This window comes from Trematomus bernacchii, unplaced genomic scaffold (genome assembly GCF_902827165.1).
Source record: "Trematomus bernacchii unplaced genomic scaffold, fTreBer1.1, whole genome shotgun sequence".
NCBI classification, from domain to species: Eukaryota; Metazoa; Chordata; class Actinopteri; order Perciformes; family Nototheniidae; genus Trematomus; species Trematomus bernacchii.
In genome coordinates, this window is record NW_022987828.1 from 10,222,348 (window position 1) to 10,238,998 (window position 16,651).

The 16,651-nt window shown below is 40.0% G+C and overlaps 1 protein-coding gene across 1 annotated transcript; it reads left to right on the forward strand.

The window, feature by feature from the left end:
* The first annotated feature begins 487 nt into the window (after positions 1-487).
* Positions 488-16,061, forward strand: LOC117499933 (bifunctional 3'-phosphoadenosine 5'-phosphosulfate synthase 2-like). Its single transcript, XM_034152628.1, has 12 exons — positions 488-2,644; positions 5,147-5,261; positions 5,387-5,622; positions 6,672-6,810; positions 6,979-7,097; positions 8,427-8,540; positions 9,114-9,225; positions 9,938-10,143; positions 10,338-10,473; positions 12,486-12,754; positions 12,872-13,101; positions 15,107-16,061. The coding sequence occupies exons 1-12, from the start codon at positions 2,396-2,398 to the stop codon at positions 15,246-15,248; spliced, it is 2,067 nt and encodes a 688-aa protein (XP_034008519.1). The 5' UTR covers positions 488-2,395; the 3' UTR covers positions 15,249-16,061.
* The last annotated feature ends 590 nt before the right edge of the window (positions 16,062-16,651 follow it).

Genomic DNA, 16,651 nt, shown 5'->3' on the forward strand with positions numbered 1-16,651 from the left:
GTGTAATCACCTCGATACGAATATTTCCTGAAAAAATAACGATAGCCCCGCCTCTCCTGCTCACTGCTGTAGCAACTATCAAAAATAGCTGTGTTAATTAAATGCACAAGGGGTTCTTGAATGAAATAATATTATAAAAGGCAAACCAGAATTGTTAACGCCCAATATACTCCTTAAACAAAATAAACAGAGTCAGATTTCATGCATTGATCCATTATATTGACAAAGGAGGATCTCACCCGGTGTTTGTAGAGAATATCTCTCTCTTTCTGAGCCGTCCTCTCCACGGAGACGTGCTTCTTGGTCGGGATGCAATATCCACAGATTCGGTTTCTTTCAGTTTCTTTCAGTTTCAGTTTCGGGGCTTAAACAGAAGGGTAGCCATGGCAACATTGCAGCGGGGCTGCTCGGTTGCTCTTCTTCGCGGCTTTTGTTGTATTTTGGCGGAAGTTACAGCGCCACTTACAGTCCCAGCATATATACTACAGCGTTTCCAGCGGCCTCGTTTGAACAGACACGTTAAATGAAACAAATGCATGTGAACGGAAGACTTTTTTGAATACGCATACTGTGCATAAACGCAAACGGTCCCGTGTGAGCGGGGCCTCTATGCCTAAACCATGTTCAAATCATTGTTTGGCATGGCCTTTTATCTGGAAGAAGAAAAACATAAGAAAACATTTTAACTCGCTTCGCCTTAAGGCTGAGAAAATGCAGATTTAGTTTCAGAAATTGATCCCGGCCTAGCTTTTAATTCCATACAACCTGTACCATTACAGTATTGCTTTTGCTAAGGTTTCTCTCCAGCAGTTAAATTGTGTTTGCAGTGTACACATTTTATTTAGCTTTTACCAAAATCCTTTCTTCTTGGTTTGAAAGAGCACAAGATTGTGTGGTCTGTCTGAATGACGACATGAATGGTGGTGTTTAATACATTACACTAACACTTTCCTTACAAGTCCTTTTAGTTTCCTATTCAAATATTTTTGGCAGGCGTGTTTCCGTTTTATTGCTCTGAATGTAATGATCATGGTTTGATTAAACTGTAACCTAAGTTATGGGCTAACTTTACAAGTTCTCTGGTCCTTATTTCTCTTATCGTACTTTTGTCTGGTAAATTATTTGTTTTGTGAACGGGTGTTATTTATTTTCTCTTTATACAATATATATTATTCATGTTATTGTAGGATTTAATTAAAAATAGTAAACTAATTTAGATATTTTTGATAGAGTATTCCATGCATTATCGATGCATCTATGCGTTGTTATCATTGTTAGTGGTCGGTAAAGTGTAACTTAGTTTCATGCATAATAATCAGTGATTGAATGTCACTAAGTACATTTACTCAAGTAGTAAGTCCAATTGTGAGGAACTTGTACTTCACTTGAGCATTTTCCCATGATGTTACTTTATACTTTAACTTACTACATTTGAGGCATATTTTTTGGTTTTTACTCCACTACATGTTTTTAATAAATTGATTTAGCTACTTTGCAGGTATGGATTTATAACACAGAATATAAATCAACTAATAAATCAATATGCTGAACTACCCAGCAGTAGGCTATAGCAAGCAATTTAAATAATCCCTACCTTTACCAAGTGAACATTGACATTAATGCATTGATTATAACTATAATACAAAAATGTAACATCTGATATGGGCCATAGGCCTACTGGAAAATTAGTACTTTTACTTTTGTACTTGAAGTATGTTTTGATGCCAATACTTTTTGTGTAGGATATCATTTGTAGCCAACAAGTGTCACTAATTGCGAATCATAAAGCAAATAACCCTGTGTGTATAGCCATGACACATTATTAATGTATTAAATAAACTATGACTGCCCTTATTGCAGTATGTGGTCTTCAGGTAAAGCCTCTTAAAATAACACGTTGGTATATCATCTACCTGTCTCACTGGAACACAGAGTTCCATTGCAGGTTTGGGGGATTTGGCAGTTAGTTTTGATCCCTCACTTAACATCAAATCGTTTAACCTGCAAGATGGGGAACGTAATTTTGTGTGAAAGACTTCGGCTGAATAACATTACGGTAGTGTGAAACTGTATAACCCGGAGAGTAACGTAAACGTTCTGCCTTTTTGCCCCAATATACTGTAATAAAGCTAACGTAAATCAACGGACGTTAGTTGTAATATCCCTGCTGAAGTTACTGTTCTGCCTCGTAACCGTGTGTTTCTTGTAACCTGAACTGGGAGTGATATAAACTCGAAGTAATATGAACAAAAACGTTCCTTGGACACAGTGTATGTGTAACTTTAGTTTACAAAGTAAAAATATAAGTAAATATCCCGCCCGACCTCTGTCCCAGACGGGTCGGGTGAGGTGCCCGGCCCCGTCATGTCACTGGAGACCGCCACACTAAAGAAGTATGCAGATTTCTAGGCTTCGGAGGAGGAGTAGAAGAAAGCCTGGAGGCTGGTCTAGCGGAATGCTACGTGTCTTGGAAGCTGGACGTCCCTTTTTAAACCCCCCTCCGTCTTCCTCGATAACCAAATTTTGGAGGTTCCAGCTCCCTCATCCAGGCCTGTCCGAAGCGGTCCGAGTGAGTCCCCGGAGTTCAGCAGTCCTACGGCGGTGTTACACTCGAAAAATGTCCGGCGTGAAAAAGCTTCGTACGGTGAGTAGATGTGGAGATAACGGGGAGGGAGAAACAACTGTAATTCAAGCTGTCATCAGATAAACTTAGTTCAGCCAAGTGTCTGTAAGCCGCCAGCGCCCGAGATTTAACACTCCTCCCGAGGAGTTGTGTGTCAAATAAATCTTATTAATACACATTAACACTTTCCTTTTTGGTGAAACTCGGTTGCACGAAAAAGCAGTATTTCTTGTCGAATACTTGTCAATTACAAGTAACCCTGCATTGCTGCTTAAAACCCCTTTTCTGCAACGCCTTGTTCGCTTTTCTGCCTCTTTACTGTAATGTACTAACTACCAGGTGTGATGGTAACAGACTTGCATTGACTCTGAATAGGCCGGTTGTTGTAGTAACTTTCCCATGTCAATTTGGTCCATTCATAACGCTAGTGAGGGGGAGAAAGAGGCCACTGTGAAAAGGCAGTCTGATGCTGCACACAGGAATGCTGCTTACTTGTAGAACATTATGTGAAGTCATCTCAAAAACTATAAGAATAACATTGGCCATTAACTGTAAGCAAAAACATTTCCATGCACAAAGACCTGTGTGTATTTTGTAGGCAAAATCCTCAAAGTGTGCACCTGATACATCCATAGTGTGCACTAGAGCAGACAAGGTGAGTCCTTTTCTTAGAGTCAGCAACTTATTTAATAGGCAAACTAGAATGTATTGGTCACAAAGCAAATGTGCTGCTTTTAAGAAGAACCCTGTATTTTATTTCCAAAGAGAAATGCATGGGTTCACTCAGTTGTTGCTTCCAGCTACTTCAAAGTGAGTAATGACTGGTTGTCAATTCAACAGAAATATCAATTTAGATGTGTAAATGGGGGCATTCCTGTCATTTTATGGCAAAAACAATTCATATTTGAAGTGACCGACCAGTTGGTGATGAAAATGTTCACTAGTTTCCAGCAGAGACATTTACTACCACAATATCATCATAATTGATCTTTTGTGATTTCCTGAGAAGGAGGATGTTAGCTGTAGAGAGGAAAAGAGTTATGTAAGGTCTTCCGAATTAGAGTTTATTGTAAGTTCACTACAAAGGAATGCAGTGGAAAGTCCTTTTCAGTAGGTCAATTCAATCTAAAAGCAAGCAACATTTTAAAAAGAGATCTAAAATGGAATTACATAAAATATGATTAGTATCGTGAAGTCAAGTAATAGTTGTGCTTAAAAGCATTTCTAAAGCAAGGAGCCTTGAAGGTACTCTTTCATGAATACACAGTTATGAAGTGCCTTGATTTTGATGTAAGTGCACAGACAACATATATACATCATGTTCCCATGAATGTAGGAAGGAAGAGAGGATTAGGAGCGGTCTGCTTGCAGTGGGAATCTGAGGTGGACTGAGAGAAGGTTTCTCCCTTTTGTGGAAGAACAATAATAATAATAATAATACATTTTATTTTTATAGCGCTTTTCTCGAACCCAAAGAACAGTCCTGTTTGTCTGTAGGCAATGTGTCCTTTGGGGAAAATGAGGCCCATCATAAAAGCATTTTAAGTACCTTTGTACTACCTATTAACTGTTAGTGGGAGCAGTGGGTTACTTTCAAATGGTGCTCCTCAAGAAACGTAATCACAAATAATGATAGTACTATACTTTTACATCCCATCACACTATGGATTTTAAAACTTTTCTTTCCCATTTTTTAAAAACCTTTCTTTACATTTTTGGTACAGATTTGATACATTAATAAACCCAGCAAATGTAATGATTCCCTCCATTAGAAAGACAAACATAATATATATTATATCTGTGTCGCTCTTATTAAAACACACAACGTTTTGCATGGGGGAGAGTCGTTTTTGAGAGGCGAAAGAAGAGAGATTTGAAAAGTGAAGCCATGGCATGGATGCAGGTATGAGGGGAAGGTGGGTGCGGACAGAGGGCGAATGTGTGGGCACGAGCACTGCCACATCATCGCTGGGCTGCAGGCAACACACTGGACACATTGTCCAGTCAGTCCTCCCATCATGCCTCACTCCACTACCCCTCCCCTTGAGAAGTCAATACAGCCATTTATCCACACAGTCTCTTTGGACAGAGCATGTAAAACAAGTCTTGCTATGATTATCACTAAAGTGCCACGTTGTGCCGTAAGACAAATCTCATGTCAAACATAATTATGGCTAGATCTAGGGCTGGGCAAATTGGGCAATATATTGATTAAATAGCTAAATCGTAATATGAGACAACATTTTCACTAAAATGTTGGATATTATAAAAGTGTCATTTTTTCCTTGTTTCTAAAGCTGCAGGTTTTGTCATGTTTTGATTTTGCGACTGTTATAGATCTTCTGTTATATTGTGATAATACCTTTCATCTATATCGCCCATACCTACTTACTTGACAACATTTTTGGATTGGCGTACAGATGTTTAAATCAGATGGATTATTACAACTAGTAAAATTTAGCTTTTTTCTACCTTCTGCTCAAACTTTAGTTTGTCTTTATCGTGTGATTTCTTCTGTTTTAGGATCTCAACAGGTCGACCAATGTGGTGTACCAGGCCCACAATGTCAGCCGCACCAAGAGAGGGCAGGTGGTGGGCACCAGGGGGGGCTTCAGAGGCTGCACCATCTGGCTCACCGGTAAATCTCTACCGTGCACCTATTGGTCATTTGCTCATAATGTGGTTCCATAAAGGTTAATCTGATATGGACTGTTAAAAAACAATGCGCTCATGTTTGCTTGTCTTGTCACATTTTCTGTTTAGGTTTATCGGGTGCTGGAAAGACTACTATCAGTTTTGCCCTGGAAGAATTCCTCGTGTCCCACGCTATTCCGTGCTACTCACTGGACGGAGACAACATCCGCCAAGGGCTGAACAAGAACCTGGGCTTCTCTTCCATAGACCGCGAGGAGAACATCCGGCGTATTGCTGAGGTGGCCAAACTGTTTGCTGACGCCGGGATGGTGTGCGTCACCAGCTTCATCTCTCCTTTCAGCAAGGTCAGAAAACATTAAGAGCCCAAAGCCAAGTGCTGCTAATGTTGAATTAAAACTGTGACTAACATTGTTTGCCAACCACCTTTTTTTGATCACAATGATTATAAACTAGCAATATGTCTGACCAATTAATACTTGACTGTAGTAGATTAAACAATAAAAACGTTCCCTTAAAGGTGGGGTAGGTAATTTTGGAAAAACCAGCTCGAGTGCGCTAGAATTTGAAAATACACAGCCGGAAAAAATCTGCCACTTCCTTACAGAGCCCCTCCTCCAACACACACGAACGCGCACATGACCAATGAGGGCACGAGATAAGTTTGTGCACAGATGGAAGGCTGACAGGCAGGTAGGCCATCCAGTTATTTTAGCCGGGCCGGCTAAAATGATTGGTCGTGCTTTTTACAGTACTACGGCTTCCACAGATTAATTTTTTTTATGGATTTTCTGTCAAAGCACTTAAGATATTCATTGCTATCGGGATGTTAAGAGCATTCCATGGAATATAACAAAAAGTGTATCTCGAGCCGGTTTCTCAAACTTACCTACCCCACCTTTAATCTGTTTTTCAATGACGATAAGAGAAGATGAAATATGATATATCAGGATTAAGTTTCAATAGGACTAGGGATAGGAAAAGTTAACAATTAACTCATTAGGGCTTTGGAGAAATAAAACACGAGTTCATGTGTTCATTATAATCTGATAACTAAAGGAGTCTTATATTACAACAGCTTTCATTGACTAAAACTATAATAAAATACTCTTTTACAATCTCCTATAGTACAATTTTCTTTGACTTAAATAAGAAGAATTGCCCAGATTTTCAGTCAGCTAAAACTTGATGACAAAACAGGATGAGGTGACTAAATAGAAACAGGAATAGGACTAAATTAAAATGGCTGTCAAATAACACTATACTGATGCATATCTGTTATATTTAAATAGTTCAAAAGATCTCTTGAAAAAATATAAAATATCAGCCGTGTGGAATACGTAATTCAACTTTAAACCACATTCTAATGAAACATATCTACTATTTTCCTCCACAGGATCGGGAAGAGGCGAGGAAGATCCATGCAGGTGTAGGGCTGCCATTTTTTGAGGTGTTTATCAACGCTTCTCTTGAGCTGTGTGAGAGCAGGGATGTAAAAGGACTTTACAAGAAGGCTCGCGCCGGAGAGATCAAAGGTCTGTGCAACAATGCTCACCTCAGGAAACCTCCTGCCAATACTTACCGCCACATAAAAAATGATTCAAGCATTGCCAAGCCCTTGTTCACACTGAAATAGAAATGTAATATGAAGGCTGATGGATTTCAATGACATTTATTTTCATGGTTTCACATTTTTTTGTCAGGTTTCACTGGGATTGACGCAGATTATGAGCGTCCTGAGGCGCCGGATCTTGTGCTGAAAACCGGAGAGCTCACAGTGAACGAGTGCCTGCATCAGGTGCTGGAGCTGCTCAGGGAGCAGGTGGGTGTCGCATCCTCATTGTCAGTTTACAGTATGACATTTTCCCTGGGACAGGACAAATATTATATTTAAACCCCACAGGTCTTAGCTGAGGGATGTGACAAAGAGACATCTGTACAAGTGACGTTAATGTAAAATCCATTAAGGCTGTCAATACACAGATTATATAGCCTATCCCTGTTTAAATAAGTATCTATTGTCCCAAACTGGTTTAATGTAATCAGGGATGGGCTATATTATCAGGCTTTCACAAACAATGATTTTAGACATTTAGACAAGATGCAATAAAGACTTGAAAAGGCAGGGCTTTTAACAACACTATTGACCATTGGAGTTGTTTGGTTGATAACAGCAGATTAAGCATTAATCACAAAGCAAACAATAATTAATCAACTAAAAGAACTCAACCACAGCATACTTAAGGAATAAAAGCATATGATATCAGAATAAACATTTAAAAGATTATTATCTTATTTGAAATGTGCTTTGGATTACTAGAAAGGTGCCTTCTGTATAATAAAATATTTTCACCATTACAGCTTTTACAGATGAGAATAAGTAACATTTCAGTTTAACTTTGCACTCAGTGAGTGACTTTTTGCCACGCCCCGACATGCAACACTGCTTCTGCTGCCGAGACCAAAGCTTTGCTGAAAGAAAAGTAATATATGCTAAGGCAGAGGTGACTTACATTTAAATAAAAACATGCTGCAAAACGAGTTGGGGAAATATTTTCTGAAAATGGCCTCCTGTTCACTCTGGCTGAGAAGACTATTATATCCTGGATCAGAATACAAGCATGCACATACATGCATATGAGTTTCATAATGAGTTCCCAAGAAAATGTTCATTGATACACAAGTTGTGTGTGATTTGCGTAACCACCGGCATTCCTTTGAAAGATGGCAGTAGAACAATGTTGGATATGCAATATGAATGATCAGGCAACTGGTAATATTCTTGCATTCCCAAGAGTATTACCCTTTTTTAATCTCCTTACATGCAATGCCAATAATTAGTTTGGCACCAGTATGGGACACCAATGGCTGGCCAGTTGTGGCACATTTATTGAATAAATATCAAACACATTGTCTTTTTCAAATGCACAACATTCTTTACTTCCAACTTCTCAAATATAAATATCTGCTGTTTGTCTTTGTACTGTTGGTCTTCACTATGGGAATGGGTCGATTTGTATTACAATGAAACGTTTTGTATTACTATGAAATACTTAATTACATTAATCAGATTAAAATAAAATGAGTTGCAGTCTTACATTACCCACAGTATCTCATTCTGATAATAATATGTGTGTGTCCTTGCATACAGAACATTGTACCAGGCGAGATCATGGAGGAGGTGAATGAACTCTTTGTTAAAGAGAACAAACTGAATCTTGCTGTGGCTGACGCGAACACGCTTCCTACCATCAGCATCACCAAGGTAACGCACAGCTCCAGTAAACAGGATTTTTCTAATAATACTGCAAATGGACATGGAGGGCAATACTGGACTTGGCAGTAGTCTGCTCTAACTTCTCTGGGTACTAATGAAAACATAAAAGCCTAGCAGGCATGCAGCAGCGTGGAAATAATGATAATTGAATCAGAGCAGCACTTCAACCTTGACAACATATAAATTAACCTTCTTTTTAATTGTATATTCTCTGTGGGGGGATCAAATGGTTAATTTCCACTTTTCTATTTGTGTATTTGAAATAAGAACGAAACATATTATTATTTATCCATACGTTGTGTATGTCGCTTCAGACCATCTTGTTATGGTTTAGTGAGAAATTAATATATTGACCATAAATATGTCAGCAGAGCAATACGGCTGTTTAATGCAAGTGTTACCCTATATCGTCCAGTATTAAAACCTCCACATTTTCTTGATCCTTTTATTCCTGGTGTAATTACTGATTTGATGGTACTCCATATACCATCGGGGCAGTTAAATCCAGGCGTTAAACGTCTATAATGCTGAATATATTGGGTGTTTATTCTTTGTCCACAGCTGGATCTACAGTGGGTGCAGGTCTTGTCAGAAGGCTGGGCCAGCCCGCTGAAGGGCTTCATGAGAGAGAGAGAGTTCCTGCAGGTCTTACACTTCGGCAACCTGCTGGATGGTGAGAGACGAGGGCACATATTTACTCTTCTTATAATCGCCAGGACACACACACCAGTATCAACCTGGCTTGATCACTTTCATTCTGATTGTTAAAACTGATTGTGCATTGTTATTATCGTTATGCAAGAAAACTAATGCGATGAATGTTTGAACAGAAAAAAGGTGCACCCTATTTTGAAACAAAGCTACTCAGTCACACCCATCCAAACAATTGATATGTTCCTAGAGAGAAGAACAAACAGCGAAATCAGTTTACCACAGAAACAAAACCAAACAGAAAAAAAAGCTGGCTGTACAACACATAGAGCCATTATATAGATTACTTTTTTACATTTGAGTTAACTATCATCTATCCCCCATGCTTTTAAACATACTTTTTCTTTAACTTGTCTATTTCAACTGTTGTCTTTACTTTTTGCAACTATTTAAAGTGCTTTATAATTACTTTTCGGCCACAGTTTAAAAAAAATGTGGCTTCTACCTAATTTGAATGTCCTCTCGCATGTGGTGTGTGTTACTCAATATACAGTAGGGATATATTTGTTCTAATTAAAGTGTATTTACTAATCCTGGTCCGGGATAGCTGCTGGAAAAGTCGTACCTTAAAAATGGGTTGTGACGGGTGTGCAGTAAATTGTTTAAATATCAGTTCTGACACAATATTTGCTTTTGTGTACTGCTTAAGTTAACCGTATCGTCATTTGTCTCAGGTGGGGCCATCAACTTGTCAGTGCCCATTGTGCTGCCTGTTGCCTCGGAGATTAAGCAGCAGCTGGACGGCTGTGCGGCGGTCGCTCTGGAGTACCAGGGTTCACGCGTCGCTATTCTCAGGAACCCTGAGTTCTACCCACACTGCAAGGAGGAACGCTGCGCCAGGCAGTGGGGCACCACCTGCCCACAGCACCCTCACATTAAGGTGATAAGGCTTTCATCAAATGTCTTCAACACGTAGTTATAAACGTTATACCTTCCACATGATTGATCTGCAAACTCACTTTGTTTGCCTGGGTTATAGAGTGTTAATATTTAAATGTGTGATTTTTGGAAAGTAAATCATAATTATAGTATTCTATAATGCTATTCTAATTCTCCTTTTATCACCTTGTGCAGATGATTTTGGAGGGAGGTGATTGGCTGGTAGGCGGTGACCTGGAAGTGCTGGAGCGAATCAAATGGAACGATGGGCTCGACCAGTACCGCCTTACTCCACAGGAGCTGAAGCAGAAGTTTAAAGACATGAAAGCAGGTTAGAAATGACTTAATCACAAACCTACAGCGACTACAAGAGAAGGCAAAAGGGCTTTCAATGTGTGGCAAGTAGCTACCAAGGTGACACTTAAGATTAATACCATTACTTAAACAAAATATCCTTCACAGCCGGGGAAAAACACAAATAAACATACAAATGAAAGCAATGTATTTAGCAGTGCACCATTTGTCTTTCAGAAGAACTTGAAAAAGGACCAGATGCAAAAAGTAAAATGGTAATTTTTTAGCTGCATGATGATTTTTGTGATCTGTGTGCAGTGATCAATGGAGATGTATAGTTTCTTTGAAAAGTAAAGAACAATGAAAAAGAACGGTCTCTTGCTCACTAGGATTTGAATACTATGTTCAAAGTCTTGTCACTTATTCATCTGCAGCACAACACGGTATGGGCTTTCTGTTTCTGTTTTTTCAATGCTTTGCTGCTCTTTGGTTCAAGTGGCAGTTTTGTTACTGGTGCTAGCATGTTGTTGTGATGTGCACAATTTGGCTGACACTGTTCTATATGTTCTTAATGTCAACAAACCCAATGAACAGGAAAAACCTTTCCGAGCTCCTAATTGTTATTGGACAACAACGGAACTTAATGACATTGAAAGAATAAGCTAGGCTTTGCTACACTTAAACCGTTACTTACACTTACTTACTTAATACAAACCACCTGTTAAAAAGATACATTCATTGTTGGTTTTAGTCTTTTTTATGGGATTTGTTGACAATAAGATAAATATAGAATATAAACACCCTTTTATCACAAACCACAAGCAATTTAAAGGTCCCCTGTTATACTGTTTTTCATTACTTTATTATAGGTCTCAGATATATAGAAAACATTTCTCTGAAGTGTTTGGCTCCAAATACCAAACAGATCACCCATTGTAGCATCCCATAATCCCCTCTGTTTCAGCCCTGTTTCAAAAGTGCTGATTCTCTGTCTGTTACTTTAGATGAAAATAAGGAGCCACTCTCCACGCCCCTCTGCGAGATATTTGGTTAAAAAGAACACAATGGTGCTCTAGGAGGAGATTCAGGTGATAAGGTGGGCGGTGTTAAGGAATCATTATTCTAGATATCTAACCTTTTGCTCTGTGACGTTTTATGATCTACTCTGACGTCTGTTATCTCCTTTAAGGAAAGGCCTTGGTGCCATATGTGTTGTTGTCACCAGTTTGTGACCAGTCAACTTGTCTGGCACGAATGGTACTTGTTGTGAGAACGCTGAGGCACTTCTTTATCGGTGTTTGTGGACTCTAGGATGTGAAATCTTTGAGGCCATGAGTGTCGGAGGCAGGTCGCTCAGTGTTCCCAGCTGTTTAGTCTACTCCTTCAGAGATGTTGATTACTCTCTGTGAACCAGTTAAAAGGTCTAGCATAGAGAGAGGCTCTTCAGAATTTACGTGGCAACTCTACCGTGAAGTCAGAACCTCTGACTCTTTGACTTGTGATGTGAATCCTCCGGCCGATACTCTGAATAAACCCATCAGTGTTTGACATCAAAAGCTCCAACTCTCACCGTGTCTCCTTCCTGAGTCGGTGACTCCCAATGCATTGCTACACAGAAGTTTCCCCCACAGGCGGGTGTTATCTTGGTTGGGTATTGGCTAATGGTTACACAAGCCAAAAAATCGTTATGACATCAGAAAGTGGCCAAAATCTGATCAGCTCATTTTCAGACAGGTTTTTATTTAAATGGATCAGGACAAAAAGTGAAACTTTCAGAATCTCTTTACACAGAGGGGACACATGGTTATGTATAAAAGACAGGAAAAAGTGGATTTTGCATAATAGGTGACCTTTAATGCAAAATGAGTTGAGAATATTATGGGCATGTTTTGTGTGAAAATTATTCAAATGCACAAGAAGCTCCACATATTCCAAGCTGCCCCAATCATCAGCTCGACGGCTCCACTGTACCACAACAATGCTGCTATTACAACAAATACTGCTCTTTCAACTTTGTTTTGTCCCCCTCCTCCACATTGTCCTCCTTAGATGCGGTATTTGCATTCCAGCTGCGTAACCCGGTGCACAACGGCCACGCGCTGCTGATGCAGGACACCAAGCGCCGTCTGCTGGAGCGCGGCTACAAGAACCCCGTGCTGCTGCTGCACCCGCTTGGAGGCTGGACCAAAGACGACGACGTGCCTCTGGCCTGGAGGATGAAGCAGCACTCTGCTGTGCTGGAGGAGGGCGTCCTGGACCCCGCCAGCACCATAGTCGCCATCTTCCCCTCACCTATGATGTACGCTGGACCCACAGAGGTGAGGAGCGCTGGCTTATTCTTTAGCCAGAGGTTACCATCGGTCACTTTCTACAGTTCCACCATATATTTACGTGTGATTAAATATTAACCTGATTGTTATTTATTGCGTAATCAGGTTCAGTGGCACTGTAGAGCCAGAATGGTCGCCGGGGCAAACTTCTACATCGTTGGCCGGGACCCAGCTGGCATGCCTCACCCGGTGACTAAGCAGGACCTGTATGACCCCACCCACGGAAGCAAGGTCCTCACCATGGCGCCGGGCCTCACCTCCGTGGAGATCATCCCCTTCAGGGTCGCCGCCTACAACAAGACAAAGCAGGCGATGGACTTTTACGACAAAGAGAGGTACGTGAAGAAGAAATCTGCAGTTGTTTCATTTTTTGGTCCTGTTGTCTACTTTTTTTTTTTTGTTTGTTTTTTACTGACATGGTTGTCCCGGTTTGAACCCAAGTGCAAAACAAACTGGAGCAAATGTGCAGTAAATCCTTATTATTCACTGCATTTTTGTGACTTTCTGTGAAATTCTGATTCAGTTTTACAATATATCCTCCTGCACACATGTGTAGGCCCAAATCTCTCAAGCCAAAACAATATATATTTTTTCAGTGCATCCGGAAAGTATTCATACCCCTTAACTTCTTTCACATTTTGTTATGTTACAGCCTTGTTTCTAAATGGATTGAATTCATTTTTGTTCTCAATGTCCCACACACAATACCCCATAATGACAAAGCGAAAACGGTTTTAAAGAATTGTTTGCAAACGTGTTAAAAATAATTAAATTAAATATCACATGTACATAAGTATTCACACCCTTTGCTTTGACACTGAAAATTGAGCTCAAGTGCATCCCGTTTCCACTGATCATCCTTGAAATCTTTCTATAACTTGATTGGAGTCCACCTGTGGTCAATTAAATTGATTGGACATGACTTAGAAAATAACACACCTGTCTATATGAGGTCACACAGTTGACAGTGCATATCAGAGCACAAACCAAGTCATGAGGTCCAAGTAATTGTCTGTAGACCTCAGAGACAGGATTGTATCAAGGCACAGATCTGGGGAAGGGTACAGAAAAATGTATGCAGCATTGAAGGTCCCAACGAGCACAGTGGTCTCTCATTTGCAAATGGAAGATGTTTGAAACCACCAGGGCTCTTCCTAGAGCTTGCTGCCCAAACCAAACTGAACATCGGGGGAGAAGGGCCTTAGCCAGAGAGGTGACCAAGAACCTGATGGTCACTCTGACAGAGCTCCAGTGTTCCTCTGTGGAGATGGGAGAACCTTCCAGAAGGACAACCATCTCTGCAGCACTCCACCGCCATCAGGCCTTTATGGTAGAGTGGCCAGAAGGAGCACCAAAGGCACATGAAAGCCCCCATGGAGCACCTAGAGTACTCTCAGACCATGAGAAACCAAATTGTCTGGTTTGATGAAACCAAAATGGATCTCTTTGGTCTGAATGCCAAGCATCATGTATGGAGGAAACTAGGCACCGCTCATCACCTGGCCAACACCATCCCTACAGTGAAGCGTGGTGGTGGCAGCATCATGCTGTGGGGATGTTTTTCAGCAGCAGGAACTGGGAGACTAGTCAGGATCAAGGGAAAGATAAATGCAGCAATGTACAGGGAGATCCTTGATGAAAACGTGCTCCAGAGCGCTCTGGACCTCAGACTGGGGCGAAGGTTCACCTTTAAACAGGACAACGACCCTAAGCACACAGCCACGATAACAAAGGAGTGGTTTCAGGACAAGTCTGTGAATGTCCTTGAGTGGCCCAGCCAGAGCCCAGACTTGACCCCGATTGAACGTCTCTGGAGAGATCTGAAAATGGCTGTGCACCGACGCTCCCCATCCAACCTGATGGAGCTTGAGACGATCTGCAAAGAAGAATGGGAAAACTGCCCAAGCTTGTAGCATCATACTCAAGAAGACTTGAGGCTGTAATTGCTGCCAAAGGTGCTTCAACAAAGTATTGAGTAAAGGGTGTGAATACTTATGTACATGTGATATTTGAGTGTTTTATTTTTAATTCATTTACAAAAGAAATTTAAAAAACTTTTCCCACTTTGTCATTATGGGGTATTGTGTCTCGAATGTTGAGGAAAAAAATAAATTTAATCCATTTTGAAATATGGCTGTAACATAACAAAATGTGGAAAAAGTGAAGGGGTATGAATACTTTCCGGATACACTGTATTTATTATAAATTCTATCTCATTTCTTAGGCCCACTCTTTTGTATTTCAGTGTGGTTTTATGTAGGTCCCTATGGTATGATTCTACTAACTTGTCCTGCCCACTCTCTCTTTAAACTACTCTTTCTTCAATGCTCACTTTCTCAGACATGCTGACTTTGAGTTCATCTCTGGCACCAAGATGAGGAACATGGCTCGCAGCGGAGACAACCCTCCCAATGGGTTCATGGCCCCCAAGGCCTGGAAGGTGCTGGTCGAGTACTATACCTCTCTGCAGAAGGACAAGTAATCAACACAGTGACAGCAGCACTGCATCACTTCTCAAAGGGGGTTATATATACAGTCTCCCCTCCAGTGGTATTCTAGATTATTTTACACAAAAATACTCATTTTAAATTGCTACAAATAATGAGTTATTCTGGCAGGGGGTGGGTGTTTCGAACAAGTCTTCACCAAATCAAAAGGTTTTGTATTATGCAGTTAGATTTTTACATTCCTTTAAAACTATGTGATTTTTGAATCCATTGTATGTTTATATCCATATTAACTTAAGCTATATATTTTAATAAATTAAAGGTAACTTGAGATTCTTTTTGTAATTTAGGAACACATTCTGGGTCATGGAAATCATTATCATATGAATTGTCTGAGGGATGCTTGAAAAAAACAAAACACTTTTATTGCATTTTATGGCAATTATATCACTGTCTGTCCAGTTCTTTGTATGACCTGTATGAAAGATGCAGTATATTACTACCTACAGTGCCTATTTGTGTTACATGTATGGATGTTGATTAATTCATCATGTTAATGTTTCATACCATTGTGAAATACATCAGAGATGTTTGTATAATGTGAAAGTGCCTTTCTCAAATGTCAACATTATAAAACAGAAACTGTTGCTGATGTTTGCCTGAAGTGTCTGAAATGTCTCTGAGATTTGAGTGATTTTATAAAGTGGGCATGTGAATTGATGTAATAAAGACTTTTAGGAAGACAAATGCAGTAATAAAGAAATCTGTTAGTCATTATGAATCATTGGTGACTTCCTGACACTGGAATATTGCGCAAGATTATTTCTAATAAACGAGGATATGCAACACACCCTCGTTAACTTTTGTCTGTACAAGGTTCTTACTTATCAATCACAGATTACAGGTTGAAATCGAGTGGGAAGTGTTGCATTCTGGGGCTGCAAAGCCAAAAGTGCAGTGCTGCCCTCTGGTGGCAAGAAGTGGTACAGGACAATAAAAAAGTACAGAATGAGGAACTACTGTAAATGTAAAAGCACAGTCACTGTGGGTTTCTATTACGGGCAGAGTTTTATAACTGCACTTATCAAGATAACTCATCTCACTGACACCCAACCCACCCTCCGTGTCTACCTTTAGTTTCTGCTGAAAGACTGGGGGAACTACAAGTAGAAGTCACTGTCGACTGTGGAGATGTTCTTAATAAATCTATTATGTGCACATTTGTTTATATTATAAAACACAGAGGTGTGCTTTAAAAAAAAAAGCCAGATAATTTATAACAGATCAAGAATATCCTATACGCTTTCAAATTAAATGTAATTGAGTGAACTGATTCATTTTGCCAATATAAAATCCTCACATAAGATCAGATCATTTAACCTGCTGTTCCAGGTAACCCCATTTCAATCTGCTGAACTGCACCCTCAGTGCTTTATAA

What these genes read in the sequence shown, in the direction of transcription:
- LOC117499933 (XM_034152628.1), top strand. Translation starts at nt 2,396, where the DNA reads ATGCAGATTTCTAGGCTTCGGAGGAGGAGTAGAAGAAAGCCTGGAGGC. An exon ending in CTGCACCATCTGGCTCACCG is followed by an intron (nt 5,262 to 5,386) that starts GTAAATCTCTAC and finishes TTTTCTGTTTAG; the next exon opens with GTTTATCGGGTGCTGGAAAG. An exon ending in CTTCGGCAACCTGCTGGATG is followed by an intron (nt 9,226 to 9,937) that starts GTGAGAGACGAG and finishes CATTTGTCTCAG; the next exon opens with GTGGGGCCATCAACTTGTCA.